The 27,809-nt window shown below is 43.5% G+C and overlaps 1 protein-coding gene across 3 annotated transcripts; it reads left to right on the plus strand.

Annotated features, from left to right (window-relative positions):
• The first annotated feature begins 1,483 nt into the window (after positions 1–1,483).
• HDDC2 (HD domain containing 2) lies at positions 1,484–27,663 on the plus strand. 3 transcript variants are annotated; one of them, XM_047102673.1, is made up of 6 exons: positions 1,484–1,589; positions 2,812–2,933; positions 4,713–4,815; positions 10,242–10,310; positions 23,581–23,719; positions 27,299–27,663. In XM_047102673.1, exons 1-6 carry the CDS (start codon positions 1,506–1,508, stop codon positions 27,394–27,396), a joined length of 615 nt encoding a protein of 204 aa, XP_046958629.1. In that variant the 5' UTR covers positions 1,484–1,505; the 3' UTR covers positions 27,397–27,663. The 3 variants fall into 3 exon arrangements, with proteins under 3 accessions (XP_046958629.1, XP_046958631.1, XP_046958630.1); XM_047102674.1 differs by having other exon boundaries at positions 1,486–1,574; XM_047102675.1 differs by lacking the exon at positions 4,713–4,815 and having other exon boundaries at positions 10,229–10,310.
• Positions 27,664–27,809: the final 146 nt, after the last annotated feature.

The following is a 27,809-nucleotide window of genomic DNA, read 5'->3' on the forward strand; positions in this document are numbered from 1 at the left end:
AAAAATTTTTTTTTCAACATTTATTTATTTTTGGGACAGAGAGAGACAGAGCATGAACGGGGGAGGGGCAGAGAGAGAGGGAGACACAGAATCGGAAACAGGCTCCAGGCTCCGAGCCATCAGCCCAGAGCCTGACGCGGGGCTCGAACTCCCGGACCGCGAGATCGTGACCTGGCTGAAGTCGGACGCTTAACCGACTGCGCCACCCAGGCGCCCCAAAACTTTACTCTTAAAAACAATCTCATTTTTGTCATAAATGCGGAGATTTGGAAATCACAACAAACCAATACACAACAACCACATTCCTTCCTTCTTGAAATATTTTCTTCATTCAGCTTCTAGAACACATCTCTTAGTTCTCTTTCTACCTCACTGATTGCTTCTTCTCCGTCTCCCAAACTCTAAATGTTGGGTACCTCAGGTACCAAACCTCTGATTCCTACCCTTCCCCACAACATACTCTTCTTGCAGTTTTCTCCAGCTCCCTAAATATCAACTCCATCCTTCCAGTTGGTCAGGCCAAATTTTGTGGAGTCATCCTCTTTCTCTCATACTCCACGTCCAGTCTGTCACAAATCTTATTAGTCCTACCTTCAACTTGTATACAAAATTAACAACCTCTCATCACCTGCATTGCCACTCTGGACCAAACCAAAATTATCTCCTCAAAGAATTATTTCAATAGTCTCCTAAATGATCTCCCTACTTCCTCCCTGCCCCATATAGTCTATTCTCCACATTAGCCTCTCCCTGAGTCCTTCTGTATGCATGTCCATTAAATGTCTTTAAAAACTAGTATCATTGGTTGTTGAGGAAATTAAGACAGTTGAGACAGACAGACAACTTTTTGGAGTAGGGGATTCTTCACATGTTAGGGAGGCTGTAATTGCATCATGGGATTGCTTTCACTCCCTAGCCTTTTATGGCTAGTCCCAAATTCTCCCAGTGTTTTTTTGTGTCTCCTAGTTTACTTCTCCCTTCCAGACTACTTTCCTTGTGCCTCTGTTAAAATGTTCATAGACTGCCCACCTTTTAGTAGAACTCTTATTTCTTCCCCCAATCGGACACTGAGTTGCTAATTTGGGTAAGATTTTCCTGCAATATTGCCTAGCCCTCCTGCTCCAAAGGCACACTACCCTCTGCCTCTCCCCTACCCAACTGCAATCCATTTAACAATTTGACAGAGTTCAGTTGAGTGGAGATTAGCAAACAAGTAGTGAGTGACTAGTATGCACCAAACACTATGCCTGCCACGGATGGTTCAGTGCCTGAGGCACAGCCATCAAGGCCAGGAAGGTGGAACACTTCTTTTCCATAAGGGTCTGGGAAAACCTGGGTGAGGAGGAAGAGGAGGGCGAGGGAGGTGAAGGAGTCTGGAGAGAAAGAGGAGGATGGGGAGGGAGGAGGAGGGGGCGAAGAGGAGGAGGAAGGAGGAGGCGGAGGAATGGGAGGAGCTTCAGGAGGCGGCCTCGCGGCCTGCTCGGACCTGCCAGACCGGTGGCCGCATGGCTTCGGCCTCCGCTGCGGCGCTATCGGGCCGGGGGGCCCAGAACCTGCTGCAGTTCCTGCGGCTGGTAGGGCAGCTCAAGGTGAACGGGCTCCGGGCCGGGCAGGGCCGTTTGGGGCCGGGCGGGCGGCGCGCGGGGAGAGGCCGGGGTGGCCGCGGGGGCCCTGGAGCTCCTGCTCGCCGCGGGCCGGGGCCTTCACCCTCCCTCCGCCCTCCCGCCTCGCAGGGTTGGGCCCAGAAACTGCCCTGGGAGCGGGGGCGCGTCCGGACGGCGGGCGGAGGAGGCGCGGCCGGGCTGCCAGGCCCAGCCCAGGCCCGGCGGAGTCTGAACCGCGAGAGCCCCGTGTGGGGAGGCAGGCCTGGTGCTCGGCCGGGGACCGGCTCGGGCAGCCACTCGAGCGGTTCCCGGCGAACCGCCGGCGAGCGGATGTTCGGGACCCTCCCCGCTGGCCCGAGGCCGCCCAGAGTACAGGCGGGGCTCACGACCGCTCAGCTGCGCGGTTAAGCGTGGCCCTCCGAGCAGCAGGTGGGAAGAGCGGAACTGCCCCTCAGTCCGGCAGATTTGAAGCGGGGTGCCTTCAATCTCTTAGCTCCTTCTAGAGATAAAAATACTTTTTTTTTTTAACAGAATATTTTCTGTAGTACATACTGGAGTTGTATCCTGTGCGTCCTCCCCACTCCATAATTTCTGCAGAATTTCTACAAGTTAAAGGCAGATTATGTTTCCTGCCACCATTGCTACTGTTTATATACAGTCCTTTTAAAATGTGGACTTTTGGGGAGAAAATGCAGTCTCACAAGATCACATCCTGATCTGAACAAAAGGAAGAATTATGACAGGTGGTAGCAGCAACGATTAGAAATGCCTTACTCCTTTCTGCTCCAGAATTTGGAAGTCTGTCACTTGTTCAAGTTGAAAGCTTTCACCACAAGAGTTTCTAGCTTGTGGAATGGTATTGTCTGAAGGCAGAAAGTCCCAACTCTTGTAGTTAGGAAAAACACAGTAATTTACAGCTTTATTTTTCTGTCCAAAGGACTTGTATAAGTTCCTTAATTTACACATTAGTAACACAGAGTAATTTGACTATTGGAATTTTGCATGGTATGCTTGCGAATTATTTCTCCCTCTCTCTCTTTCTCATTCTCTGACCTCCCTGGTTTATTTGAGGTTAGTTGAGAATTTTTTACTACTTTCTGAAACCATGACCCTGCTTCTATACCCTATTCCCTGGGCTTGTCTTGAAGAGCATAACAGTTTAAATATTTATTTTTATAAACTTCTTTCTTTTCTTCATTTTCATTAGAGAGTCCCAAGGACTGGCTGGGTATACAGAAATGTTCAGAGTCCAGAGAGCGTATCAGATCACATGTACAGAATGGCAATTATGGCTCTGGTGACCAAGGATGAGCATCTTAACAAAGACCGGTAAGCTGATGTGAACATTGATGCTGGTTAAGATCTCTGGTCTGTGCATATGCACCACTTCCCTTGACTGAGGCCTGTGTCTAATTCTTGCAGGTTAGTTTATCTGTCAAGAGATAAACCATACAGATTCAGGATGTAGGAAGGGGAATTATGGGTGCTGATTGCTTCAATTGTAAACTGCATTCTGGGTTTTCTCTGGCAAGTGATAGAGCCTGCCTTGGTCTCAAGAAAACAAGTGTGATATTAGGATTTCCAGGGCTGGAGAGTGCGTGTGGCATGTCTAAAATTCTATTATTGTATTAGTACACCATGTGCTTTAATTTAGCCCCTTTCATAAATACTAGCACCTGTTTGTGAGGTGACTTTTTAGAGAGGTAATGTGCAGGATGTAGCTAAGAAAGGGATATCTTGTCCTTCAATCAGTCAGCAAGTGTTTTAAAATGCTTTTTGAACACAGGACAAAGTTTCGTAGCTAAGAGAGTAAAATAAGTCTCCCATGAGTTACATGGGTCCCAACTGGCTTCTATAAAAGGAACAAAATAAGTTATGCTAAAAAATTAGCAAGGTTGGGGCTCCTGGCTGGCTCAGTTGGCAGAACATGTGACTCTTGATCTTGGGGTCATGAGTTTGAGCCCCACGTCGGGTGTAGGGATTACTTTAAAAATAAATAAATACAAAGTTTAAGAAAAAACTAGCAAGTTATTCTAACAGACGAGATCATGTGTTCTTGGGGAATTGGAAGAAGTGGAATGTGAGGTGAGCTCTGAAGAGTTGATGAGGTAGAGGAGTAGATGGCACAGCGTGCAGAGAGAACAGCTTAGCAACCGAGGCCCTGATGGTAGGAACGTAAAGGTATATTTTGGAAACAATAAGTAAATCAATGTGTAGCAAAGGTCCATTAGAGAGCGTTCATTAGCCCTGTTATTCTGTCGATGGTGTGGAGGTGGGATTTTCTGGCAAAAAGTACAAGATGAACATGGTGTCGAATAGAGATAAACCTAAGTGTAGTCTGAGAGTTGAACTGGATGACAGAGAGAGACTGTGGATGGGACACCCCTGAGGAGGTTGTTAGGCCTTGTGCCACCTTGGAGATAGTGGGTACGTGAAACAGATGGCCCTCCGGGGCGTTTATATTATGACCTGCCTTCATTATTTTGACAGTGATTATCTTCATCACTGATCATTATCAGGAACATAAATTATCAAATTTAGTTTTTAGACCAACCTTATGATGTATTATTATCCTTTTGTGCAGATGATAAAATGAAGGCTGACAGAATTGAACATCTAAAGAAATTAAGTAATTTGGCAAAGGTCACACAGCTAATAAATGATTGCTGGATTTGAACCTAGATCTGTCCAACTCCACCATTTCTTTATAAAGCAACTCATTTTGACATCTAACTAGTATATTAGGGGATGATTGTTTCTGAATTTTGTATCAGTAAGTAAATACTGTAACCAGATCATCTCCTCTTGGCGTTGTATTCTGAAGTTATCAACCTTTTAAAGTGAAATTTGAAAAACCAGCCATTAAAAAAAAAAAATCCATGTTAACCGTTTCCTCTGCAATCATGTATTATTATGTTGAATATTAGCTAGCAGTTTTGAATCAGAACTGTTGTGGGCTGGTAGAATATAATTACCTTAGAAAATACTGCATTAAAATGCCCTGTGAGGGTGGAGAAAAAAAAAATATGCAACTTCAAAATAGTATAGAGAAGGAACTTGTAGTGAATCTAATTTTGTGTAATTATTCACCATTTTTTGCCTGGTCAGATGTATTCGTCTAGCCCTGGTTCACGATATGGCAGAATGCATCGTTGGGGACATAGCACCAGCAGATAACATCCCCAAAGAAGAAAAACATAGGCGAGAAGAGGTCAGTGTTGACTGTTGACTCCACAAGAGACTACCAGAGAAACCTGTTGCTGAAGCAAAGCTAAGTTTATTAGACCTGTTGCAGTAAGGGAGAGTACCTGGGCAGAGTTTTAGTAGTGTCTCAGGAAAGGGAAGTCAGGAGAGAATATTTATCGAGTTTTAGGGCCGGGGCTGGAGGATGCTTAGATGGATCTTAACAAGATGGGCAGCTAGTTAGATTGCACAAGGTTTAGGGCAAAACAGCCTTGGATTGGTAGGACTGGTGTGGCAAAGTCTTAAATTCTTGAGGAGTAAGCTGTTAGTGTTTACTCTGTTTTGGGTGGTTTACAGTCTTCTCTTCCAGAAGCAAGGATTCCGTGGAATAAGCAGTGCATTGGTTTTTCGTTGTTCTCAACCTTGTTTAACACAAGATCAGAAAAGTATGCCTATTCCCAGCCTTGTTTAACACAGGGACAGGAAACTGTTGGTTTCTGTTCTCATTAGTATGTGGACATAGATGGTATGGCTTTCATTAGAACAATGGAAGTAGCTAGATCTTGAAGGAATTCTCCATGCTGGTTAAGCTCTTTGGAGAAAAGTTCTATAAATCACAAATATAATCAATATTATAGTAATTTGTGAATTTTCCATTAGTATTTTAATTTATTGGTCAGAAGTGAAGAAAAATACTTGGCAATAGTAAGAAATGAACAGCAATAAAATATTAAATCTGTGTTAATTTGGACTCTAAATCCAAAGTCCAGGACCAAAGAAGGACACATATTTGAGGCAGAGGTTGGAAAATCCAGGATTTTTTTTTATTTTTTATTATTTTTTTTATTGAACAGCTGTTTCTCCATTCAGGGATTACTGCAAGCTACTTTTATTACAGGAGTTTGGTCATAAATTCCTAAGTGAATGGATCCTCATCAACATGGTTTAACAGAGTAGGTGGGCCTGAATATCTGTTCTCAGAGCTGAGGGAGACTGGAGTTCAGTAGCCAACAGTATTTTTATCCCTCCAGAAACAAGAAGATCCACAAGGAATCCTAGTTTAGGAGTTCTAACATTATGGGAACGAGGAAAATCACGTAAGGAATGTTTTCTTCCTGCCAAAATACAGATCCAGAATACAGGCTCAGCATCATGACAGCTTGTGAAAAAGGGAGGAAACTGAGGAGATGTCTCTCTGTAGGAGTCTAGACTGTTGGGAATAAAGGATTCCTAGATCTATTGGCAGAATTTATAGAAAAAGAAACCAATTAGTTCAAGAGACAGAGTCGCAGAGAGGAATGAACCCTGAACCAGATCATGTTGAGTAATGACATAAAGGGGAGGGGATAGGGAAAAATCTCCCTAATTATGCAGCTCATTTCAGGATGATAAATTTGGACTTTGTGGAGGAGAAATGGTATATTGAAGTACCAGAGGGTCATCAGAGACTCTAAAGTGACACAGAACAAGGAGAAAAGACAAACTGTCCCCATGAAGGTACATAATGAATTTGAGGCTTCCTCCACAGAGGAGCAAACCAGAGCCTTTTGGAAGAAAAAAAGACCCATCAGAGGCTCTCTAGCCACTGAAGATGAGAGAAAACGTGCTACTGTTTTGACAAGAGTGAGGCCTGGCTGGTGACACCTTGTGGAGGGGCCTGGTGGAGATGTGAACTGTCAGTGCCGCTGCCTTTCTGGACATCCTGTCCTGGCAATGATGAGAATTTTTCTGGTTTCCTTGTACTTCCTGGCTGCTGCCACTCCAATGTTCTCCAGGGGACTCAGTGCCATAATCAGAAGGGACAGGGGAAGCATCTTGAAGAACCACAAGTTCTTGGACAAGAAACCAAAGGCTTGGAAGAGTGCTGATATTCCATTACCTCTTCCTGCTGCTGGTTAGGATTTGGGAACAGAGAGAAAGATCTGGAAGGTGAACAATTCTTTATGCAGATGGTGTTTATGAACAAGATTTAGATGTCTGAACCATGCATTAAGATAATTAAATGAGGGTTTCTTGGCTCAAGGTGGAATGCACATAATGAGAAGCAGGCAGCGTTATTTGCCTAGAGGCTAGCCAATTGCATCAGGAAGGCTTAAACTGCAGTAGGAGGGAGGGAACATATTTGATAAACTTGGAAGGCTGATTGCTTTGAGGGAGAGTAGGTATTAAGATGAAAAGGAAAATGAGGGCATGGAAGAGAAAATTTAGGGCCAAAAGCAATATGTGTTGTCTGATCCCCTTCCTAAACAAGATAAAACAGACTTCATTTCATAACCCCAGTTGGTGAATGATGCCTAGTAAGGATCATCGGGAACTGGTGGGATGGAAATTGAGGCTGGAATACAGCAATAGCAGGTTATATTCTTTTGCAAAGAGAAAACATTAAGTTAGAAGGCAGAATCATGGTATGTATGTATCTTCTAGGGTTAAAGTTGCTAAAAGTTGCTTGAGAATGAGGACGTTCAAAGGGGAAGAACCAAACTTTATGATGGAAATGAACACGGCAAAATAGTGAAACTGAGAAGTAGTGAACGTTTTATAGAGTGCTCATTATGTGCCAGATACTTGAAGCTTTACATATATTACCTACTTAATCGTCACAACAATTAAGGTGGATGCCGTTATTAACCCCCATTTTACAGATGAGAAACCTGAAGGACAAAGAGGTTAATAACCTTTAACCTCAGGGTTCTACAGTCAGTGATGGGCAAGTTAAGTGTCAAACCCCGTTCGAACCCCAGTGAACTTTTGTACTGTTCAGCCTTACCAGTGATGTGTGAAGATGCGTAATGCTTTCTAGGTACGGTCACAAAACTGACCTAAGACATTTGCTAGGAGCTTATTCGGCTCAGGACTTTAGGCAAATTCTTTTGACATGCTTTACTCACAGGAAGAAGCATGTCAAGTTAGGACAAATATCACTCTAGGGGCACCTGGGTGGCTCAGTCAGTTAAGTGTCTGACTGGCTCAGGTCATGATCTCACAGCTTGTGAGTTCGAGCCCTGCATCGGGCTCTGTGCTGACAGCTCAGAGCCTGGAGCCTGCTTCAGATTTTGTGACTCCGTCTCTCTCTGCCCCTTCTCTGCTCGCGCTGTCTCTCTCTCTCAAAAATAAATAAACATTAAAAAAAAAAAAAGGAGGAAAATTATCACTCTAAATCTGTGTGTGAACAAGGCAAAACTCAGTATAGAAGTGGGAGTGGCAGAGCTCACCACTGAGAGGGTAAGTCTGGCCTTTGGAGCCATGTACCCTTTGAGTTTAGCAAAGTTGGTTTTGGAGGGTTCATTTAAAAAGTTAGGCATGATTCTTTGGCATATGTTGCCGAACAAGGAATATTGACCACCTAAAAGGTCTCAAAATGCAGATTTTGATTGTGTAATAACATGATATCAATGAGTTTTAGATCCAGAAAATCTTTGTTCAATTTCAAGAAGAGAGCAACAACATATTTGTTATCTGTTTTGTTTTTTAAAGGACAGGGCGATTTTAATCAACTGGAAGTTTATTGGATTTGATCTCCAAAAAGCTGATTCAGTCTCAGGCTACCTTTATAGAAATACAGCGTCCAGCATGATGGAGGCAATGGCCCCTTTCTCTCCCACCTTGGTCAGACCACACCTCATTCACTATGTTCGGTGCTGGGTACGTCACCATAAAAGGAATATATTAATCCAAGAGTTTAGATATTTATATACCTGTAAATACATATTACTCAGTTCATTCTTTTCAAACAAAGGCAGTGGACAAACGTGTGTTTTTGGAATAGTGTAGAGAAAGGCGATCTATTTGTAAAGACGCCTTTAATTTTTGAAAATGCAAAGATTTTTCAGGCATTTTCTGCAGTTTATGAAAAAGAAACAAGTGAGGATGCAGATATACAATACCCTAAATTTGATACCACTGAGGGTGCTATGACGCTACGGGCCGTTCAAGATGGTGATGTTACTTACGAGAGCACACTGTTGACACTGGCACATGCCGTTCGCTCTGCCAGTGGTTGTGTTCTGTAACATTTTCCTCCCATTTTTATTTTCAGTGCTTTTTCCCAGCTCACTATTCGATTTTATATGGGGCCTTTGCCACTTGGCCAAGGACCCTCACCTCCGGTTAGAAAAACTGAAGCAAATTAAGAGGTGTAGGATGAGGAGGGTGAAGGGATCTGAAGCCATTTGAGAGTAAGTTGCAGACCTCATTCCCCCCAAGATGTGATATTTAAAAAATTTTTTTTTTTATTTTTTAGAGAGAGCGTAAGTGGGGGAGAGGGGCAAAGGGAGAGAGCAAGAGAGATCATCTTAAAGTGGGTGTCATGCTCAGCCTGGAGCCCAACAGAGGGCTGATCCCACGATCCTGGGATCATGACCTGAGCCCAGATCAAGAGTCGGCTGCCCAACTGACTGAGCCACCCAGGTGTCCCAAGACATGATGTTTTAGAAAGACACTGGAGCAACACAGAAATGAAGGAGGAAGGAATGAGGGTGGCTCCGGGGACTTCAGAGAGTAGCGCCTTCTCTCTCCTACCCTCTGCTGGACAGATCATGCAGATGTCCCTCAAGTGGCTGGTTTGGGTACATGGCCTTCCCTTGGACCGGTCACTGTGGCCGCAGTGATTCTGGCCCAGCTGGGTCACTGCCCACGTATTCGATGCTGTGTTTGCGAGGGGTGAGGTGAGGCCTGGTGGAAGACCTGCAGGGATAGCTTCCAACTTGGTACAAGAAGGTATTTTCTGTCAGTGCTGCCTAAAGCCCATTTGGGCAGCCTCTGGAGGAGCTAGAGTCCCAGGCCTGGACATGTTTATGAAGGGAGGGCAAGAAGTGATTGGTGATGCTGTCGAATGGCTCAGATACTACATGGATGGTATGGCTGATTATGCTTTAATATCCCTTTCTTTCATCCTGTGCGTATGACCCCACAAAATACTATCCTGTAGTTTCCTTTATGTTAATGATGATAACTGCCCATGTGTGTCGTGCTTTATGTTATGCAATAAAAATATTAACAGTGGGAAATGAATATAATAATACACAGGAAATTTCTTTGAGCTTTGTTATTCAGCGTTACTTTCCTGTTCTTGTTCTCAGGTTAGTTTTGAACTCCAGGATGCTTATGATTGAAATCACAAGATGTGATTCCTCCACAAGATGTAAAACCTTGGCCTCACTTCTGATATCTCTGTAGTTATCTCACACCTTCCTTATTGTCTTTTTTTTTTTTTTTTTTTGGTGTCTGGTGTGCTTCAGGCCACAAAATAAGTGCTTGCTGAACCCCATATGAATAAGTACGCATGTTTCTTTAAAGTATACAACTGCCCTCCTTGTAATCTATAAATATTGTCCAACATTTGGCTGTCCTTTGGGGAGTTGTTTGTAAGAGTTTGAGCCCACTATTTGGCTTTTGTAGTTGAATTGTTAATTAGATAAATGTGATCATGAGTAAAATAACAGTTTGGTATTGCAGGAAGCTATGAAGCAGCTAACACAGCTCCTCCCAGAAGATCTCAGGAAGGAACTTTATGGGCTTTGGGAAGTAAGTATATATGATGAGTTGCTTTTTATTTACTGTGATTGAGTTTATATGGGTCTTCAATGTTGTAGTTGCCTTAGATTATCTTAACAAGCTGTCTCTAACTTATTATTTTCTCGTTTGTGTCTGTTTCTCACCTCCTGGTTGCTGCAGGGGTTTCTCATGGCTAATAGAAGTTTTTCTTCCCTCCAATCTCCCCATTTCTCTTGACACCATGATGCCTGGTGCAGATTTTGACTCATCCCCTGGATTTCCTCTTGCGCTGCTCTCACCCCCACCCTGCCAGCCTGCACTCGCCCAGCCTTCTGGTCCTTGAAAAGAATGTGGGCCCTCACCACCTCCTGCCTCTGACCTTGGGCTTCTTCCCCTCCCTGAGCCTGTTGCCCACCTGTGAAACCTTGAAGGGCTGTTAAGGGCTGAGTGAGGTCAAAGTGAAGTGGTGCCATGATGCCCGGCACAGAACAGAGGCCCTGTAGGTGCTCACTGCCTTCCCCGGTGCTTGATGGCAAGGTGGGAGGCAGAATGGCTGGCGGCATAGGGCAGGAAGAGTGGAAAGAGCAAAGAAAGCCCATGCGCTCCTGTTTCTCCCCCCTCCTAGTGCTGGTTTTCATTTGTGAAGAGAAAACAACAGCAGACAAATCCTTGCCTACTGCAGTTTCTCACTTCCCTGCAGTCTGTACTGGCCTTTCTTTGCGTGAGTCCTGAGACGCCCCCCTCCCCTCTCCCACTGTCAGAGGACGATCTTCCCCCTTTCACAACCACAGCCCCCCCCCCTCCCAGGAGCCTCAGGGCTGGCGGACTTCCCTTCCCACTGCCCACTGCCCACTGCCTAGCGTGCTGGGTCAGGTCTTTCCTTGACTTGGGAAGACTAGGGGTCAGGTTGGGAAGTGACCAGGTTGAACCCTGACTAGATGTTTCTCCTATAAATGCCATTTTCCTCAGCGGTCTGGTTCTGTAGTATGATGTCATTTCTGTGGGTTAGCTGGATTATGGGATGAAATGAGCATCCTTCCCTTGTGAGGCAGTACACTGTGATGCAGAGAGCAAGGCTTGCCTCCAGAGACCTGGATTTGAGTCCCACCTCCCTTGGGTGAGTTACTTGGTTCTAGTTGGCCTATTTCTCCTAGAACATGGGAGTAATACAGCTCCACAGGCCCTAAATCCTCAGTTAGGAAATCTACAAAGTTCAGAGAGCCCGTTTTTAAAAAACCTGACCTAACTTCACCTCATACGGCAAAATTTACCTGAATCAACATGAGGCTGTTTAGAGTCCTCACTCATTCCCCTTGATGTGAAAATTAATATGCTTTGATGTAGGAATATTCATTCATCTGTTTAGCAGCTGAGTCTGCCCTGGACCCCACTAGAGGTTTTCTGTAATGTGTACTATATATACCATATTGTTTTCTAAGTTAAAAATATGCTGAAAACTGAAACAGTTTTGTCCTCGGGATTGAAGGTGAAAGATTGTGGTTGTTAATGCCTACCTTGCCAAATAATTGTGAAAATTCAATCTGGCAAAATATGCATGGTATGTAGCCGGAGCCTGGCTCGGGTGGTATCTGTCACTAGGTGTAACAGGGTTTCTTTAGGAAAAAGAGTCCCTTGTGCCAAAGTAGGTCCTTTCAAGTGAACTTCTGGAACACTGTGAGTTGAGGAATAATGGAATAGAGTTCACTATAGAAAGAGATTTCATACATAGAAAGAGAAAAAAAGTGGCCCCTGAGCTTATGAAACTAGTCTCAAGTATTGTTTTTACAAAGGAAAGACTCCTTTAATTTAAAACTTTTCTACTTCTAAAATCGTTGCTGCACTATATGCTAACTAATTTGGATGTAAATTAAAAAACAAAAACAAAAAACAAACAACAACAAAAAAACCCAAAAAACTTTTCATAAGAGTTGATACCCTTGTGTCTCCTAGTTATTATAAACACAGTGGCAGTATCTGTTAAATTATTTTCTCAGTTAGCCATCAGCGACTGGCTAAAAAAAAGCTTACAGCAAAATTTACTTACAAAAATTACTTTACATTTACTGGAAAATTTCCTTTTATTTAAGTAGGTTCCAAATGAAAACATCACAATAAAGACTTTGGGTTTGGAAAAATATAAAATACAGAGCATAAAGGACTTGATAACCCCTAAATAGGTGACAGTTTTATGATCTCATGAAAGTCAGTGGTTGAATCAATTAAGCTTGTTAAAGAAGGTCCCAGGACAGGTACACAGTGGCCACCTTGGAATGTGACAGTCCTTCTTTAGAATTGTTGGAGCTGTGCTGGCAGACAGCTTAAAAGAAGAGAACATGGGATTCGGTTACTTTGTTGGTGACACTGTGGGATATCGATGGATGTGGAGGAGGAACATTTGCACTTTCTTACTTTCTGACATGAACCCCATCTTTGCATGCTATGAAAGGGTTGGGCTCGTTTTTCTGTTAAGAGCCCGAGGGGGGAAAAATGAGGACCATATAAATAGGCAGCAACAAATTTTTCAGACAGAATTGTAGAACTGTATTTATAGAGAATATTATTCATGGCTCTTAAACTTTCCTTAACCAATTCATACACCCCTATGAATGAAGTAGCTGCTTCAGGTCAAGAGAGGCCCCTGAGGTACAGGCTGGGCATACATGTTTAAGTCTCAGTGTTTATTCTCTGTGCAAGGGGGCGAGTGTGTATGTATGTGCTGATGCTGGGGGGCACAGATACATTTAAGTTTATTTAAATATCATGAAAACAAAGCAGGAAAACGTACCTCTCTAGTATCTAGTATTATTCTTTAAAGAGAGTTTTAGACATTAGATTGTTCCTAATTTCTTTGACTATTTCTCCCCATCCTGTGTCTATGAAAGCCTGTATTTCAGGAACTAGAGTATCACTGTCCTTCCGCACACATGTTTCTTCACAGCTCACAGGATCTTATGACAAAAAACCTAGCTCTAGGCGGTACATCAGAAGAAGATATTCCTCTCCCCTCTTCTCTTTGTGATATGGATTGAATTGTGTCCCACTAAAATTCAGAGGTATCTCCAAATAAGACGTTACTTGGAGATACGATTTTCTTTCTCCTCCATTCAGTAGTTTATTCTCAGTGCCTAGTAAAATATAAAATAGATGGTGGGCAATGAATATTTGAATATTTGTTGAATGAATTGATAAGACTTTTTATTGTTAGTATGAAGGAGGTCTTTTTTTTTTATAATTGTATTTCAGATTTTTATTGTTCATGTCAAAATATAATTATATCATTTCAGGTGTTCTTCAAAGAGGAAGTGATCACTGGAGGATTTTTTTTTCCCTTGAGATAGGATTTAAAAACTGTTTTTGGAGATGGGATTTTTATAGATGTAATCAAATTAATATGGGGTTATTCAGGTGGGTCCTCATGCAATATGACTGTTATCCTTACACAAAGGGGAACTTGGACACAAAGATACATATTGGGGAAGTGCTATGTGAACATGAGAGAGGCCATCTATAAGCCCAGGAGAAGGGCCTGGAGTGGATTCTTCCTCACAGCCCTCCAAAGGAACCAGTCCTGCCAACAGCTAGCTTTCCAACTTCTAGCTCCAGAGTTATGAGACCATAAATTTCTGTAACCTAAGCCCCAGTTTGTGGTTCTTTTTATAGCAGCCCTAGAAAACTAATTCATTCCTTCTCTCTCTCTTTTTCTCTCTTTCTCTGTATCTCTCTGTGTTTTTCCTCCTTCTGAGACCTTTGGTACTATGTAGTGGCTACTTTACCATATTCTTACGTATTTTAAAATTATTTCTGGATCCCATCTCTATGACTCTTTACTGTACATGTTAGAATTTTGTAAATTTAAAACTGGAAGAAAATCCATGCCCAACTCTTTTATTTTACGCATAACAAAACGGGGCTGAGGAGCAGTATGTTGCCCAGGGTCTCTTAGCTAGTGGGTGACAAAGCCTGCCTCCTAGTTCAGCATTGTCTTTAGGTTATGATGCAGCACAGGGATTGATTGAACAAGCATTTATAGTTTTGTTGTATTTAGGACACCATGTCAGTTATTTACTAGTAATAAGATACTCTGTTACTGTCCTAGGGCTGCTGTAACAAATTGCCGGAAATTTGGATGGCTTTAAACAACAGAAATGTATTGTTTCACGGTTCTGGAGGCTGGAAGTCCAAAATCAAGGTGTTGGCAGGGCTGTGCTCTGAAGGCTCCAGGGCAGGATCCTTTCTTACCTCTGCCTGGCTTCTGATAGATGCTGCTTCTAGCTTTTGGCATCCCTTGCCTTACAGACACATCACTTCAATGTAGGCCTCCATAGTCAGATGCTGTTCTCCCTGGGTCTGTATCTGTGCCCAAATCTCCCTCTTCTTGTAAGGACACCAGCCATTGGACTAGGGTCCATCCCAATCCAGTGTGACTTTATCTCAATTTGATTACATCGGCAATCTTCCAGATATTCCATTATTTGGAAATAAGGTCACATCCACAGGTTCCAGGTAGACTTGAATTTTTGGAAAACACTATGCAACCCATATACACTCTCATGTTAACTTAAGCATTTTTATAATTCATGTCCTGTGTTAGTACATGGATTTCGATATCCAATTTCCAGGGTTCAGATGCCCTGTTTACTAGCATTGTGATCTTGGGCAACTCATTGAACAGAGTCTGTGTGCTTCAATATCCTTATTTATAAAATGGCAATAGCAGTAGAATGCCTATCTTATAGTGTTGTATGGCAATCAGATTAGTTACTATATGTAAAGTGCTTGGAATATTGCCTGGCACACGGTAAGCTCTATCTTTCTTCTGTCTCCATTCCATATGTTCTGGTATGGTTTAAGAAGATACGGTCATTCTGTACCCAGGGAACTTAGAGTAGTACAGTTACATAGAAAATGCCAGTTGAGGGGCACCTGGGTGGCCCAATCTATTAAGTGTCAGACTTCAGCTCAGGTCATGATCTCATGATTCACGGGTTTGAGCCCCTCATTGGGTTCTGTGCTGACAGCTCAGAGCCTGGATCCTGCTTCGGATTCTGTGTCTCCCTCTGTCTCTGCCTCTCTCTTTCTCTCAAAAATAAATTAAACATTAAAAAAAAATTTTTAATTAAAAAAAGAAAATGCCAGTTGATTGATTTCTGAAATGTTAATCATAGCTGCTCACCACTATAAATAGCTGTGAACCCAGAGGGTCACATCTATTTAATGCAGTTCAATATCCTTGATTATAATTTATCTTTGCCATAGAAGTGTGAAACCAAATATCAGTAAGTCAAGAGCAAACATTTTCATTTTTCTCAAAGCATCACTGAAAGATGTTCACCCCACCACCTGCCTTTCACTTTAAAGAAATATCCCCATGAATCCCAAGGCGCATAGCAGGAGCTGCCCCTCATGCAGTTGCCATTGCCGGAAGTCCAATCAGTTGGAGACACGGTGGGTTAATGGGTACCCTTTGAAAAGTCTCCCTACAAAGGATACTTTGTAGTTCAGGTGCAGTATTTTATTGGGAAGTTTGATGCAGAGCAACATGAGTGTGCTGGGTCCCAGAGGGAGAGTCACAGAAAGTAGGGAGTGAGAGGTGCAAGAGAGAGACTTCATGTAACTCTTCAGTCGGGGCCGACCCCTCCCCAAGGAAGAGGGAGGAGACTTGTGGCCTCGTCCCCTTTCGTCCCCTTCTCTTCCCTTTCACGACCTAGACTTGTATCTCTTTGCAGCTTGAACTCCTTCTTGAACTTCTTCTGTTGCTCCACAGAACCCCAGTCTGAGTCATTTCAGTCAACTTGTCTTCCCGAGTCCTACCTGGAGGCTGCAGAGTGCTGATGCAGGGACCTTCCCACCCCCCTGCCTTGGGGACCGGAATCACTCACGACCCATCTAGGTCTCCAGGCTCTGCTGAGCCTCAGGGCTGCAGGACTCCTCGTTGGCAACAGTCTCTCTGTCTCTGGCCCCACATCAGCTGTCCATCCCTCTCTTTGCTCACCTGCTTTGCACTTCTCTCCCAACTTTATAGCAAATAATCTTGCCTCCTTCACCGAGAACATAGAAGTTTCCAGATGGGAACTTTTTCAGGTTTTTGTAAGCCTTGTAAATAATGTTTACACATCATATTTTGAAATAAACTTCCTAGATACTACATCTCTCTACTTCCCTTCACCACCAAATAGGTCGGACATGGTCCCCACTCCCTCCCTCTGCCTTCCCACAGCCCGCCAGTGTGACTCAGCCCCACCATGCGCTGCTCTTGCAGCGACCACAGACTGCCTCTGTGTGACTCTGTCTGGCAAGTCCTGCTCTGCCCAGGTGCCACCTGACACCTTGGCTGCCTAGAAGATGTTGCCTCTCGTCCCTCAGGGTTGCAACATGGCTCCCTCCTGATTTTCTTTGTACCTTTCTGGCTCTTTCTGAGTTTCTTCAGGTGTTCCTCTTCTTCAGCCGACTTTGTCAGAGCCGATGTTGTCTTCCCAGGGCTGTGTCCTTGGCCTGTCCTTTCTGCACACTCCTCCAAGGCTTCAGTGGTCACATTCTGATTATTCCATATGTTCTGAAAATCTTCCTTCGAAGCTCCAAACATACAAATCCAACAGCCTAATGGAGCTCCACTTAAGTATCCTGCTCAGCAGGTTCACAGCATCCTCCTCTTCTTCAGCCATTTTTGTTACTTTAAAAACTATTGTATTGAGGGGCGCCTGGGTGGCGCAGTCGGTTAAGCGTCCGACTTCAGCCAGGTCACGATCTCGCGGTCTGTGAGTTCGAGCCCCGCGTCAGGTCTGGGCTGATGGCTCAGAGCCTGGAGCCCGTTTCCGATTCTGTGTCTCCCTCTCTCTCTGCCCCTCCCCCGTTCATGCTCTGTCTCTCTCTGTCCCAAAAATAAATAAACGTTGAAAAAAAAAATTAAAAAAAAAAAAACAAAAACAAAACTATTGTATTGGAAAACAAAACGGAAAAAAATTCAAAAACCTTTGTATAGCATGAGTTCCTGGAGGGATGACATCCTTGTAACTACCACCTACATCAAGATTTGGAACTTGACCATTTCACCGCAAGAAGCCCCTTCCTAGGCCCTGACCAAAGCCAGCCCCTCCCTTCCTCCAAAAGAACCCACTGTCCTGATTTTCAGTGATCACCCGAATTTCTTTATGGTTTTTTCACCAAAGTGTTCATCCTTAGACATTTTAGCTTAATCTTGCACATTTTTTAAAAATTTTTTTTTTCAACGTTTATTTATTTTTGGGACAGAGAGAGACAGAGCATGAACGGGGGAGGGGCAGAGAGAGAGGGAGACACAGAATCGGAAACAGGCTCCAGGCTCTGAGCCATCAGCCCAGAGCCTGACGCGGGGCTCGAACTCCCGGACCGCGAGATCGTGACCTGGCTGAAGTCGGACGCTTAACCGACTGCGCCACCCAGGCGCCCCTAATCTTGCACATTTTTTAAGGCTTAATATGTCTTTTAAATCTCCTTTAATCTATAGTTTGTCTCTGACCCCCACCCCGTCTCTTTCTTTTTCTTGCAAGTTATCTGTTGAAGACTTCAGAGTTTTCCATAGTTTTGCCATGGGTTTTGCCAGTTGCACACTCATGATGCAGTTCATGTTCCTCTGTTCTCCTGTTTTCTGCAGAGTGGCAGCTGGATCCAGAGGCTGGATCAGACTTACGTTGGATCTTTTTGGCAAAACTGTAGGTGGTATTGGATTCTTTCATCGTGAGGCACATGATGTCTGGGTTTTCTTTTTCTTTTTCTTCTTCTTCAAAATTCTATTTAAATTCTAGTCAGTTAACAGATAGTGTAATAATGGTTTCAGGAGTAGAATTTAGTGATTCATTGCTTACCTATAACACCCAGTGCTTATCATCACAAGTGCCCCCCTTAAGTCACCCATCTAGCCCTTCCTCCATCCTTTTTCTTGATGCTTCTATCCCTTAATCCCTTTGGGTTGCAGAATCGTAAGACACTATTGTTTTTATTTTATTTTCATTTAGTAGTTGAAGTAATCATAGTAGCAGAGGTTTCTTCCTCATCTGCTCTTTGGTTGCAGTTCACAAAGGAAAGGTGAGTTAACACTTGACTTTGGTTGTTTCCTTGATGGCAGGAATGGCAGGATATTGTAGCCTCACTCGAACGCGCTTCAGCTAGACCTCCTGTTTTTTGTTTGTTTGGTTGGTTTTGTTTAAATGGGTTATGTTGTTTCAGGACCACAATATGTGCACTGGGGTGCTTCCTGCTACTGAGTTGGTTATGGTTTTCATGTTTTTAATGGACAGGGCTAGGATATATATGTGTGTGTGCCTCCTGAGTTCATGGTGATGTTTTCTTTTTTTTTTTTTTTTTTTTTTATTTATTTTTTTGGGACAGAGAGAGACAGAGCATGAACGGGGGAGGGGCAGAGAGAGAGGGAGACACAGAATCGGAAACAGGCTCCAGGCTCCGAGCCATCAGCCCAGAGCCTGACGCGGGGCTCGAACTCACAGACCACGAGATCGTGACCTGGCTGAAGTCGGGCGCTTAACCGACTGCGCCACCCAGGCGCCCCCATGGTGATGTTTTCAATTCAGATACAGTACTGTACGGTTTTCACGTAACCTCTTATGTTATGTCTTAACCTCTTCTATATTATACTTTCTTCCACACAAGGAACCCTGATTATACAGGCTTTTTCCTTCTCTATACATGTACCTGTCTCAGAATAACAATTGTATGTCCCACCATCGTCAATTCCGATTATTAAAAACAGTTTAAAAAATTGTTTTGCTTATGCTGTTTTTATTTTCCCTTTATTTTTTTATAGTTGAATTCCATCTAGACTGTCAAAACATTTAACCATTACATGCTGTCTCTCACACCTCATTTAATCTTAGTTCTGGGACGCCTGGGTGGCTCAGTCCGTTAAGTGTCTGACTCTTGATCTCAGCTCAGGTCTTGATCTCAGGGTCCTGAGTCTGAGCCCCATGTTAGGCTCCACGAGCAGTATGGAACCTACTTAAAAAAAAAAAAAAAAGTTCTATGAGTCCCTGTTGATGCTCACCACCAGTCCTTATGTCAATTTCTCCTGGTCATTTTGTGTGTCTGAAACTTGTTCTCTTGTAAGTTCTCCAACAAGGACTCACAGGAGCAATATTCTCTAAATCTTGCCTGTTTTTAATTGTTCCTCTGTGTTCTTTACTCTGGAAGGTCCGTTTTGCTTGATATAAAAATCCCATGGTTCCCAGTTTCTTTCCTTGAATATCTTAAATACATTCCTCCATTCTCTTTGGTCGTAAAGCATTGTTGTTAGATAATAATTTTATTTTCCTTATGTGTCAGATGCTCCTTTTGCATAGGTGTACAAATGATTTTTTTAAATATATATGGTAATTTCATTAGAATGTGCTTTGGTATTGGTCCTTCTGGGTCAATATCCTTAGCTATTTAGTATGGGCTTTTAATTTCAAGAAAGTTTTTTTGAATATAGTGTTTCTTTTACTTTAGTTTCCTTCCCCCCCCCCCAAGACTCCTACGTATCTGTCTGTTGATTCTTCTTCAACTCAGTATTTGTCACCTTCTCTCTCAGATCCTTTACATCATGTTCATTTCTTTTTGACTTTTAAGCCTAACTTCCTTTTCAATTTCTGTTTCTCTTAAGGCGTTATTTATCGTGTTAAAATATCCCAGTGTTCCTGTTTGCTGCTTAGCCTTCGCTGAGAAAATGACTTTTTCTTTCATCTCTATCTCTAATTTTTTTAATGTGGTTCTTTCATGTCTTACCATTTTCTTAGCATCTTTTAATTCTTTTTGAAGTAGTTTCTTACAGATTTGATCCTTTAAAAAAATGAAGAATGTCTTTCTGAGGTGAATTTTCTGTAGAGATGTCATTTCGCTCCTTGCTCTCTGTATCTTCTGGTCGCCTTGTAGGGGATTTGATCTCTGTGTTTTTTACATTGCTCATTTTGATATGCACTTCATTTTCCTTAACTTTTGGAAGGAAACTTGGTCCAGATAACTTTTTTTTTGACTTCACAGAACTTCCTCTTCTGTTTCGGTTTGTGTTTTAATGGGATGTTAAAATGTTCGGTGGCTTATGTTCAGATATTCCCTGGCTTTGTGCTTTTTCCCCACTTTTATCTGGACTTTTTCTTTGCTTCATCTTGTTATCTTACCCAACTCAATTGTATTATTTTTTTAAGTTTATTTATTTTAAGGGGGGGGTGAGGTGCAGAGAGAATCCCAAACAGGCTCTGCACTGTCCACACAGAGCCCGATGTGGGGCTCGAACCCAGGAACCGTGAGATTATGACCTGAGCCAAAATCATGAGTCAGAGGCTTAACTGACTGAGCCACCCAGGTGCCCCATTTTACCTCCCTCGGTTTTAATTCCACCCCAGCAGCTTCTGTTTATGTGGGGTCCTGTCCTGGAGGAGCCCCAGGAGGTCAGACTGGTGAATCCACCTTGGCTGGGATTGTGTCAGGTGCTGTTGGAGCACACCTGTTGGCTGTCCTGAGCTTCTCCAGCTCTCAGGTGCATCAGATGCCCTGTTGCTCCTGCTGATTGAAAGTAGGGCTTATGGCGCCGTACTGATTGAAAGTAGGGTGGCTCAGTCGGTTAAGTGTCCGGCTTCGGCTCAGGTCATGATCTCGCGGTCGGTGAGTTCGAGTCCCGCGTTGGGCTCTGTGCTGACAGCTCAGAGCCCAGAGCCTGTTTCAGATTCTGTGTCTCCCTCTGTCTCTGACCCTCCCCCCCGTTCATGCTCTGTCTCAAAAATAAATAAACGTTAAAAAATGTAAAAAGAAAGTGGGGCTTATGGCTGGGGGTGGTTTGTCTGTCCCCACTTATTTATATTTTTTGATACATGGTAATGCTATGTACCTTAGTTTTTTTATAAATGTTGCTCATTAGGTTTCGGTTTTGCTGTTTCTTTGTTCTGTCAGTCTTTTGGGTCTGTTTCTTCTCTTTTGCTCCCTCTTGAGTTACGCATGCCAGGAACTAGGAAGTCATTCTCAGTTCTGTCTTTTGTTCACATTCATATTTTGGTTCCCTTCTTCATCCTTAGCATTTCTCAAATTTGCACTCTTGTCCCATCTTCTTTGCCATGAGATTAAGCCAGACCAGATTGTCCAAACTTCTCTGCTGGTGCTACAGTCTCAGAGCCTGATTTCTCTGCTTCCCATCTAGCCATTTTCCACACCGAAGGGAGAATGATCTTTCTAAAACGCAAATCTGATCGTGACCCTTCTGGCCTGAAATCTCTCGGTGATGTCCAGTAGCTGCAGGGTAAGCCGAAACCACTTCTCACAACCACAAGGCCTTTTGGGAGTTGGCCCTCCTCCTCCTTCAGCGTCTTCTCTCCCTTCCTCCTGCAATTAATTCTGCATTCTGTCGTGAGAAACTACGTTCCCAAAGATGCCTTGTCTTACTTCTAGAGCTTTGTGGCCACACTGTTCTTACCCTGCCTCCTTGTTGGAAAGTGAAATTGAAGAATGTCTGTACCATTATTTTTTGACCAAAAAACCTCAACAGTTTACATTTTTAAGAGAAATGGAATTTCACCAGAATTTGTTATACAGTATGTGGTATTTCCTAGTGGTCTCGAAATCTTTTTCTTCTCACTTTCAATAGAGAAAAATCCTGGACTGCTATACTTTGAGTATATTCCATTTCTTTTTCATTAAATAATGAACTTGAATTTGTTAAATATATATTATATTTTATAATATTTTATAATTATTTATAATTATATTTATATATAATTGTAAATGTGAATCAGCATTAAGTAAAAGGAGTTATTTTTAAGTGCTTTTGAATTAAAACAAATGTATTTGGTCTCGTATTAAAATGGTTTTTCCGTGTACAATTTTCAGCTCTATCAAAATCCAAATAGCTGCCTTTATAAGAATAAGGCATCTGATAGAAACTGAGAAACCTTAAGTGATTCACATCACATCACCCTGCCAAGAAGGCATGACAGGTTCATTATCCAGACACATCTGAGGTGGAGTTACAAATGAGAACTTTGCAGGGAAATCAGTTGGGAACACTTTGGTCTTAATAGAAGAACGATTCTATACAGTATTAATTAGGACTTGTGTGGCATGTGTCATGCTATAAGAGGCAGCCCTCCTGTAGCTTTTTGGTTCAGTTTCACAGTAAGGAGGGAGACAGACCCAAGGGAGGAAGATAGAAAAAAAAAAACAAAAACAAAACCCTGCTCCCCATCCTCTGCCTTCACCACCTCCTTGTCACCAATACCACACACACACCATTGCATGAAGAACTCCCAGACCCTGATTGTATCCTCAGGAGTTATAACCCAGGGGGACTCGATTGAATCCTCCCTGTATGGATAGCAAGGACAGAGATTTCCACTGGAAAGGGACAGCGAAAATTAAACGAGAAAGCCAGAAATTCACTTAAAAAGGAAAAGGAAGGGGCGCCTGGGTGGCTTGGTCGGTTAAGCGTCCAACTTTGGCTCAGGTCATGATCTCACGGTCCGTGAGTTCGAGCCCCGCATTGGGCTCTGTGCTGACAGCTCAGAGCCTGGAGCCTGTTTCAGATTCTGTGTCTCCCTCTCTCTCTGCTCCTCCCCTGTTCATGCTCTGTCTCTCTCTGTCTCAAAAATAAATAAACGTTAAAAAAAAATTTTAAAAGGAAAAGGAAGCTGACTGTTTTTTAAATGGGCAGGGAAATCATTTGAGAAACGTGAGATGAAATATTAGCTTGAAGTTAAAAAGACCTCCAGCACTCGGGTGGGTTAAAGAGTAACGATCTTGGGGCGCCTGGGTGGCTCAGTCGGTTGAGCGTCCGACTTCGGCTCAGGTCACGATCTCGCAGTCCGTGAGTTCGAGCCCCACGTCGGGCTCTGGGCTGATGGCTCAGAGCCTGGAGCCTGCTTCTGATTCTGTGTCTCCCTCTCTCTCTGCCCCTCCCCCATTCATGCTCTGTCTCTCTCTGTCCCAAAAATAAATAAATGTTAAAAAAAAAAATTAAAAAAAAAAAAGTAACGATCTTGACATGCAGACAGGGTACCAAACAGGAAGAGAAATGCTTGGAGCGTCGATGTGAACGAATGGGCCTCCTGAGGCCTCCGGTGCAATGCATGGACTGGCACACACACCCTTCTCGAAAGCAGTGCTGATAGTGAGCCGTGAAATTACAGCCGAAGCCTCTCTGGGAAGGGTTTGTACGTGGTCGAGAAGGGCGGCCAGTACACAGTGTGCTTTTACATGTGGCTCTGATGTCAGTACCAGAGTCTGAATTTTCCTGGAGGACCCTGTCCTGCGGCTCTCATCACGCTGCTTTAATTGTCTATTCACTTAGGAGTATGAGACCCAGTCTAGTGCAGAAGCCAAATTTGTGAAGCAGCTGGACCAGTGTGAGATGATTCTTCAGGCATCCGAGTATGAAGACCTTGAGAACACACCGGGGAGGCTGCAGGACTTCTATGATTCCACAGCAGGTACTCGGTGCTCTTTTCAGTAAACACCATTTTAGTTTGGCTTTTACCCCTCGCGTAGTGACTGACATGACGTTAGCGAAATCTGCTGTTGTTACCTTCTTCTGACACTTTCACCTGGGGCACGTAAATAGGAAAGGGTGGGATTCATGGTGAGAGGTGGTCTGTTGTGGGAGAGCATTGGCACCTTGGATCTGAGCACCAAGCCAGGTTCACGTCCACACCTGCCTGTGTGCCCCCCCCCCCCGGGCAGTCTCCTGGCTTTTCTGTGTCCTCCCAGAAAAATGGAAAGCACAGAATTGACCCTGCTTGAGTTATAGGTGGGTTTTGAGATTCAAGAGAGAGAATATATGTGAAAGTATATTATAATCTGAAGGTCTTCATAGGAGTAAAGTCATATGAGATGAAGGTAGAAAAAGAGATGTAAAAATAGGAAACCCAAGACAGTTGAAGTCACCAGTGTCATTATAGTGCTCCATTGCACAGGCCGGGAGCTTGATTTGTTCTGGTTCTGCCACCTACAGTCCATGTAACCTCCAGCAAATTACTCAGTGTAGCTCTGGGCCTTAGTTTCTGTATTTTTAAAATAAGGATAATTATAGAAGCGCCTGGCTGACTCAGTAGAGTGTGCAGCTCTTGATCTCAGAGTTGTGAGTTTGAGCCCCACGTTGGGTATAGAGATTACTTAAATCTTTAAAATCAACTTTATAGGGCTACTTGAAGACATGGCAGGTTAGTTCACGTGAAGTGCTTAGAATGATACCTGGCAAGAAGCCTTCACTATCTTCATTTCGATAACAGTGTTTAGTGAAGCTGCATATGCTATGGAGGTGCTGGCTGGTGTTCATGAGGTTGGTTCCTCTTTTCCAGCCCCACTCTCTCTGCCTGACTCTTTGCCTCTCTCTGCTTGTTATTTCTGTATCATAGCCTCCTCACTCGGCCAGCCAGGCTCACTAGTTCATCCTGCAGGTCTCAACGTTTTCTTCCTTTGTAGACCTAGATACTATCGCATCTTCCTTTTTGAAACTTTTATGGCTTTCCTCTTCCTAAAAAGTAAGATCTTAACACTTTGGAGTGGCCTAAAGAGCTCTGCAGTCTGAGGCCACTTATATCCCTAGTCTCCTTTCTGAATCCTCCCTGTCAACATGAGGTATTCCCTTCTTTTTGCTCAGTCTGCATTTGCCATAATGTTGTGACCGTGTGATTTGCGTTTTCCTTAAGGATGTTTCTTACTGGGTCTTGTCCCAAAACCCCCAGTTGCTCAGCCTATCCCGTACTAAGCTGTGTGAGGGCCAAGACCAGGTTTGTCTCATCTATCTTTTATATAGACGGTGCTCGGAAATGTTTGACTTCAGCTAAATAGCATTGTAAACTAGGGATCAGCAAACTCTGGCTCATCGGCCAAGCTGGACTGGTGCTGGTTTGTATAAATAAATTTTATTGAAACAGCCACACTCATTCTCTATGTATTGTCTATACTGCTTTTACAACACAGTGGCAGAATTGAGTAGTCGGCAAGAAGCCACATAGTTCACAAAGCCTAAAGTATGTACTGTCTCACTCTTTATGGGAAAGGTTTGCCAGCCCGTCGTGAGCAATGATCGGTCTCCAAGATAGCCTGCGTCTTCAATAACGTAACTCTAAAATACAAGTCATGTTTAGGTGGTGCTTTGCATTTTCACACTATCATCTTCTATTTTGACACACTCACAATGAAAAGTAGAAAATGAAACATCAGACTACTAGTAGAATCAAAAAATGTGGGGACTGGAAGGGTCATCTAGTTTAAACTCCAGATTTCATTGAGGAAGAAACGAGGTGAGAAAGAGGGTGACATGCCCGCAGCTGAGTTGAGATTAAAATTCACTTCACTTTCCACTCTGGTGCACTACGCTTAAAAAAGTTAAGAATTTTAAGTAATATAAGTGATGTAAGGAGTGGTTGCTTTTCTCAAAAATGCTTAAAGAAAACAACAGGCTTAGTTCGGGAGCAATGAAGATGTACATGGCAAACCTCATGAGGATTTTAAGTAAAGTGTACCCCGAATGTGGGGCTTGAATTCATGACCCCAAGATCAAGGGTCTCATGCTTACCAACTGAGCCAGCCGGGTGCCACTCCCCCCTTTATTAGGATTTTGAAGGGGACTTAAAGGCTTTAGTTTGATAACATTTACAATTTTATTTCTCTAATTCAGTCAATACTTAGGGCTCTCTTTTTCTCTTTTCTTTTTGAAAAGAGAGGAGCAGCATGAAGGCCATTGTGGCTCGTGGGGGTGGATGAGAGGAGAGGGTGGCAGGTGAGGCCCACCGAGCAGCCTAAGAGGTTGGCTTGTGCTCTGAGCAAGATGGGGACCCCTTCGTGGAGGTGGATCGCGGGGCGAGTGGGATCTGTCTTGGGTTTTGAAAGGGGCACTTGGGCTGGAAGCAGGGAGACCAGCTGGTGGCTATTGCAGTATCCGAGTGAGAAATGATAGTGGTTTGAGCCAGGTTGGTAGCGATAGAAAAAGAAAGGAACGGCCAGATTCTGGATATATTCTGAATATAAAGGCCAACAGAATTTGTGTAGGGGTATTTATGAGAGAAATCCAAGGACTTTGGTCTAAGCAACTATAGAAGAATGGAGTTGCCACTAGATGGGGAAGGTGGGGAAAAGATAGGTTTCAAAGGAGAAAGTCAGGAGTCCCAGAAGCCACGGGAAGAAAATGCTTCAGGAGGGGTAGTGATCAGATTCAGCAACGTGTTGCTAATTAGTGAGTCCTAAGTAAGAGCCATTTTGGTGGAATTGCAGTAATAGTGTGACAGCGTGACCTTTACACAGTGGGGCAGACGGTGGCCTGGAGGCAACGGGGAGCGTAGAGGGCAGACCCAGGCCCAGTGAAAAGAGCCATGTGAGAGAGAAAACATCCACCATGTGACAAGGCTGCAGGGAAAGCCATATCCTCAGGACAAGCCAGACATCAGGGCCAGAAAGTGAAGGGAACGTTCAGAGAAGAGGTTGATGATAGGGAATAAATGGAATCAAATTTGGACTGAACAGTAAACAACAAAGGCACTGGCAAGAAAAAAACAGGGAAGAAGTGATGGGTTTGATAATCCTGCACGCCAACCACCTTCAACTAAGAAAGCTTATAGGTAGGTTGCTGCCCAGGGCAGAAGTCTGGGAGGGTTGAGGAGCAGGGAAGACAGATCAGTGGGTTTTAGTGTAGTTGTGTACAAGAGACACATTTGCATCCTGGGACTGCCTAGACCTTCTGCTCTTCCTATTAGTCTTTTTATATGTATGTGCTTTGTGCCCATGAGTTCCGGTTTCACAATGGGCAGAGATTGTGTCCAGCTCTCTACCTGGTGAAGTTTTCCCTAGCTCTGCCTGATGAACAGTTCTTTGCCCGACTGTCATCCCCAATGCTTGGTGGCATCCAGGGTGATGGAGGATAAGCTCCAAGTGGTCCTCTGTCCGGGACCTGGAGTTGTATTCTGTCTTGGAGTCGATCACAGAACCCAGGCCCTGACAAGCCTAGCATCAACCTGGAGAAACTGATGTATCCTCTTGTCAACCTCTTTCCCGGTCTTCTTGCCTTGCAGGAAAATTCAGTCACCCGGAGATAGTCCAACTTGTGTCTGAACTTGAGGCAGAAAGAAACGCTAACATAGCTGCCGCCACCAGTGAGCCCCGCTCCTGATGTGCTCTCTGGGTTGCTGCACTCCTGTGACAGACATTGTGTTTTTCCCTTTCATGGTGTTGTTTGGCCACTGTTGCTTTGTTGATTCCCCAGATGCAAGTCTGTTTATTTTCCGTTGCCTGGACTCCAGTAAGAAACCTGATACAATCTGGATAATAAAAGGAGCTACAGAACAGGATGTGGTCCTGAAAATGCCATGGATGAAGCCTGAGGGTAGTGGGGGGAGTTTTTTAATGAACTAACTAAATAAATTTTTAAAACCTTAAACTTTGGACTATTTATTGGAGATTTTGAATCATTTTATTCTAAATTAATAACCTATAGCCCTGAAGGCCAGATTCATGCAGTGATGGAAAATTAAGTTACGATTGCTTTTAAGAACAGATTCTTCAGCCGACTTAGTGGTGAGGATC

This window comes from Lynx rufus, unplaced genomic scaffold (assembly GCF_022079265.1).
Source record: "Lynx rufus isolate CCGP_SWC_20201006 ecotype Redwood Valley unplaced genomic scaffold, mLynRuf1.p SCAF_6, whole genome shotgun sequence".
Classification (NCBI taxonomy): domain Eukaryota; kingdom Metazoa; phylum Chordata; class Mammalia; order Carnivora; family Felidae; genus Lynx; species Lynx rufus.